Below are 4,293 nucleotides of genomic sequence, written 5' to 3'. Positions count from 1 at the left end.
CTTAAGACCACAGGTAACAAGAGGGCTTCCGTTCTGCCAGGAGAATCACAGGTCCTCGACACATTGTCACTTCTGGCCTGGGAGGTGGGCAGTACCAATATTTTGATCCCCATCTCCCAGGTGAGGATGCTGGAGCCTCGGGAGACTCTTGGTTCCTTTGGGTGAGCCCAAGCTTGGAGGGGGCCAGGAGGCAGGGGAGGGCTGGGCAGAGGAGGGGAGGAATCCACAAGGGAAGGTCTCAGGGCCATCCTGCCTGTGTTGATGGCTGTTTGTTTTGGCTAACAGCTCGGACATTTAATGTGTCATGTAAATTACACTCTTCAACCCCATTAATGACAGTTCATAAATAAGGCATGGCCACCCGCTCATCCTGCTGTCAACAGCAGAGACAGGGTGAGGGAAGAAGGCAGGCAGGCAGGCAGGCAGGGTCCTAGCACCTTTGGGAGAAGCTAAGTAGGGTGGGGGCTGCCAGCCCCCTCCAAGTCTAGCCTGGGGAAGGAGTCACAGTGACACGCTGACTCCAGAGGATGCTTCTCCAGGGACGAGCACTGGAGGCAGCCTCATTAGCCGGGCCCTGCTGCTGTGATGGAGGGGTGTGGAAGCTTGTGGGGGCCAGAGGGGCTCATAGAGTTTATGGTTTAATGGGAAGCTAGAGTGAGGGTGTGGGTTTACAGGAGACAAAGTCAGGCAGGTGAGGAAGTATCTACTGAGCACTCTGCATACCTAGTGCTATGGCTTGTGCCATGGAAGAGAATTTAGAAGGACCAAACATGCCTTTAGGGAGCTTCTAGTCTCGCAGGGGAGACAGGACTTGGCCAAAAAAGGTTCCCCTTGGCAAACACAAACTCCTCTGCCTAGAGATATTTATTTCTTTGTTTGTTTATAGATATGTCCATATATATCTTTAAATTAACCAAAATCTATTTTCTCTCCTTACTTCCCCCCTCCTCCACCTTGAAAAAGAAAGCAAAAACAGAACTCTTCCTTATAACAGATATTCTGTCTGGCTTTTAAAATCCTCCACCATCTGGGTCCAGCCCACCTTTCCAGTCAGATTTCACATTTCTCTCTCATCTCTTCTTATGCTCCAGCAAAACTGGCCTAATTACTGTTCCCTGGACTCCAGATTCTACCTCCATGTCTTTACCCAGACTGTACTGGATGCCTGGCGTGCCCTCCCTCCTGGCCCCTGCTTCCCTTCAGCACTCAGCTCAAAAGCTCCCTTCTGTAGGAGGCCTGGCCTGGTTGGGTCAGTCCTGGTCCAGGCCCCTCTGTCCTCCACACACCCCCTCCCCCAGCTATTAGTGTAAGGATCACAGAAGGGAACCAGAAAGGACCTACAAAGTGGCCATCTAGCCCTCATTTTTCAGAGGTGGTACATGGCAGAGCTGAAATATGAGCCCAGAACCTCTGATTCCAATCCTAGGTGCCTTTCTCCTGTGCTCTCCTGCTTCTAAAGTATAGTTTGTAATCACTGTTAGCTGGCTTTGGGGAGACTGGGTGACCAGGTAAATGAGGCAATGAGTGAGTGAAAGGCATTTGCGAAGGGCTTCCTCTGGCCCAAGCACTGCGCTAATGGCTGGCTTACAAATGGAGAAGATGAGGCACTTCTTAAGGGGCTCCCCCTCTAATTGGGGCAGATGGCTCGTAAAAGAAAGTTTCCCAGCAGGGCATGGAAATCCTCAGGGGCACCGGCAGAGTGGATGCCAGGGCCCAGTCATGAAGATGGTGTCTGGGGTGAAGAGGGGAGGCACCATGGGAGCTCGTGGAAATGGGGGGTTGTTCAGCTGCTGCAGATTTACAGGAGTTTAGAGAGGCCAGAAGAGAGCAGAGGGATTGGAACCCAGTAAACCCAGCCAGGGGTCAGGGCAGAACAACCAGTGCTAATACCCAGGAGGAAAGGACCCAGAGCCCTAGGGGCACTATAGATCAGATGGGGGGGTGGAAGATTTGGGGAAGAGTAGGGGGGCCCATCATCTCTTGGGGATCTGGAGCAGAACCGCTGGTGTTAATACCCAGGAGGAAAGGACCCAGAGCGCCTAGGGGCACCGGCTGTCCTGGGTGAGGGAACCTCCTGATAATATTTTGGGCTCCATCATCTCTGGGGGAGCTGGAGCAGAACAGGGGTTGTTAATACCCAGGAAGAAAGGACCCACAGCGCCTAGGGGTACTATAGATCAGATGTCCTGGGGGGGGGGAAATTTTGGGAAGAGGAGGGGGGCTCATCATCCCTGGAGGAGCTGGGGCAGAACAGCTGGTGTTAATACCCAGGAGGAAAGGACCCAGTGCCCCGGGGGCACTATAGATTGGCTGTCCTGGGGGAGGGAGAGACCTAGGGAAGAGGAAGGGGCAGCTGGGGCAGCGGGTGCAGCCCAGAGGGAACTCTAACACCTGTGTGTCTCTCTCTTAGGTGAGCCGGTGAGCTCCATGCATTCCCCGAGGTACCCGAGCCCAGCCGAGTTGGACGCCTATGCCCAGAAGGTGGCCAACAGCCCCCTCAGCATCAAGATCTTCCCCACCAACATTCGCGTCCCGCAGCACAAACACCTTAGCCGCACCGTGAACGGGTACGACACGACAGGCCAGCGCTATAGCCCGTACCCGCTGCACGCCAGTGGCTACCAAGGCCTGCTGGCCATCGTCAAAGCGGCGGTCTCCTCCTCCAGCTCTGTCTCGGCCCCCGCTGCTGCCGCCGCCTCCTCTTCCTCGTCCTCAGGCAAAGGTGTGGTCAAGAGCGTGGAGGGCAAGCGGACGAAGCTGTCCCCTGCTGCCGTGCAGGTGGGCATCGCGCCCTACCCCGTGTCGAGCACTTTAGGGCCCGGCGCCGTCCCCTTGGGCTACCACGGAGGGCAGAAGCCGCTGGAGGGGCCTGCCCCACCCCCTAACGTCACGGTGGCCGCCTCGGTCATCCCTCTGGCTGGGCGTGGGCTGGCATTGCCACCATCTAACCTGCCCTCCATTCAGAGTATCATCTACCAGGTCAACCAGCAGTGCCAGGCACAGGGCTCCCAGCCGGCCTGCCAGGGGGTGGTGGTCACTCACCCCAGCCCGGCCAAGCGCACCGCAGCGGCCACCCCCGCCGGCTTCTCGGGCATGGCTGGGTCCACCATGGCCTACGCCAGCGCCATGCTGCCCGACTGCCGCAAAGGGGCTGAGCTGGTGGTGGGGGCCACGCCAGCCATGGCCCTGGGGGGCCTCAAGCCCGCCGGGTACCCAGATGGCAGCGGGGCGGGCCTGGACTATTTAATCTGGCAGCAAAAGCCGCAGCAGCAACTCCGGCTGTACAGTGGGGGCAGCGGCGGGGGAGGGGCAGTGAGCAAGTCCCCCGAGGTGTGCGGGGGCGGGGCCGGGGCAGGGGCCGGGGCTGTGGCCGCCGCCGCCTCGCGCCCCTACCTCCTGAGCGGGGCAGCCGGGGACAAAGTGAGCTCCTCCCCATTGAACTGCGTGGGCATGCACGGTAACTTCTCCGTGGGCCCCTACTTTGCTCCCCCTTGGAACAGCATCCTGGTCACCCCCAACAGTGACTGTTACAACCCCGGGCCGGAGCTGGGCCCGGGAGCTCGGGAGCTGGCTGTGCACCCGGCGGATGGGCTGTCGGGCCTCCCCAGCAAGACGGTGTGCAACACATCCATCCTGAGCAGCAGCCTCCAATCCTTGGAGTACCTCATCAACGACATCCACCCGCCCTGCATCAAGGAGCAGATGCTGGGCAAAGGCTACGAGACTGTGTCCGTCCCCCGGCTTTTGGACCACCAGCACGCCCACATTCGCCTGCCAGTCTACAGATAAGGCCCGGGGGCTCTGGTCCGGACGGACAGAGGAGGAGGGCAGGGAACCGGCCGGAGATGGCCAGGAGCCAGGGGAGAGGGGCAGCACTCCCGCCGTGTGGCCCTCCTCACGCCTCCTCGGGCCCTGCCGTGCCCCTCAGCCCCCAAGGGGGGAGGGGCCCAGGCCAGGGCAGCTGGGAGACCCTGCGAGGCTTTGGACAGACGCTCCTGGGCGGGGTCCTGGGCATTCGGAAGTGGGGAGCACAGGCATCGGGCACTGCTGCTTTCTGGCAGATGGTAGGGGGTGGGATGCTGTTTGGAGGAGAGGGGGCAGCGGGAGGGCTGGCCAGAGCCCCAGAAGACGAGGCAGGGGGAGTCCACGCCCACCCAGCCTCTGCCGCCGCCGCTGTCCAGGGAAACCCCTGTCCTTGCACTGCTTTGCAAAATAATAATAATAATAAATTAAATTAAATAACTGGGGACAGTCTAGAGAAAGCAAAAGAAACCACTTGGAAAACACGGATGA

General features: G+C 59.1%; 1 protein-coding gene across 1 annotated transcript in view; it reads left to right on the top strand.

The window, feature by feature from the left end:
- FAM222A (family with sequence similarity 222 member A) overlaps positions 1-4,062 on the top strand; it is an 84,532-nt gene extending 80,470 nt beyond the window's left edge. The window contains exon 3 of the mRNA XM_036741518.1: positions 2,411-4,062. Coding sequence (XP_036597413.1) covers positions 2,411-3,789 — 1,379 coding nt within the window. The 3' untranslated portion in view covers positions 3,790-4,062. The remainder of the gene's footprint in view (positions 1-2,410) is intronic.
- The last annotated feature ends 231 nt before the right edge of the window (positions 4,063-4,293 follow it).

This window comes from Trichosurus vulpecula, chromosome 1 (assembly GCF_011100635.1).
Source record: "Trichosurus vulpecula isolate mTriVul1 chromosome 1, mTriVul1.pri, whole genome shotgun sequence".
In the NCBI taxonomy this organism is placed as follows: Eukaryota; Metazoa; Chordata; class Mammalia; order Diprotodontia; family Phalangeridae; genus Trichosurus; species Trichosurus vulpecula.
This window is presented reverse-complemented; position numbering and strand designations above follow the sequence as displayed.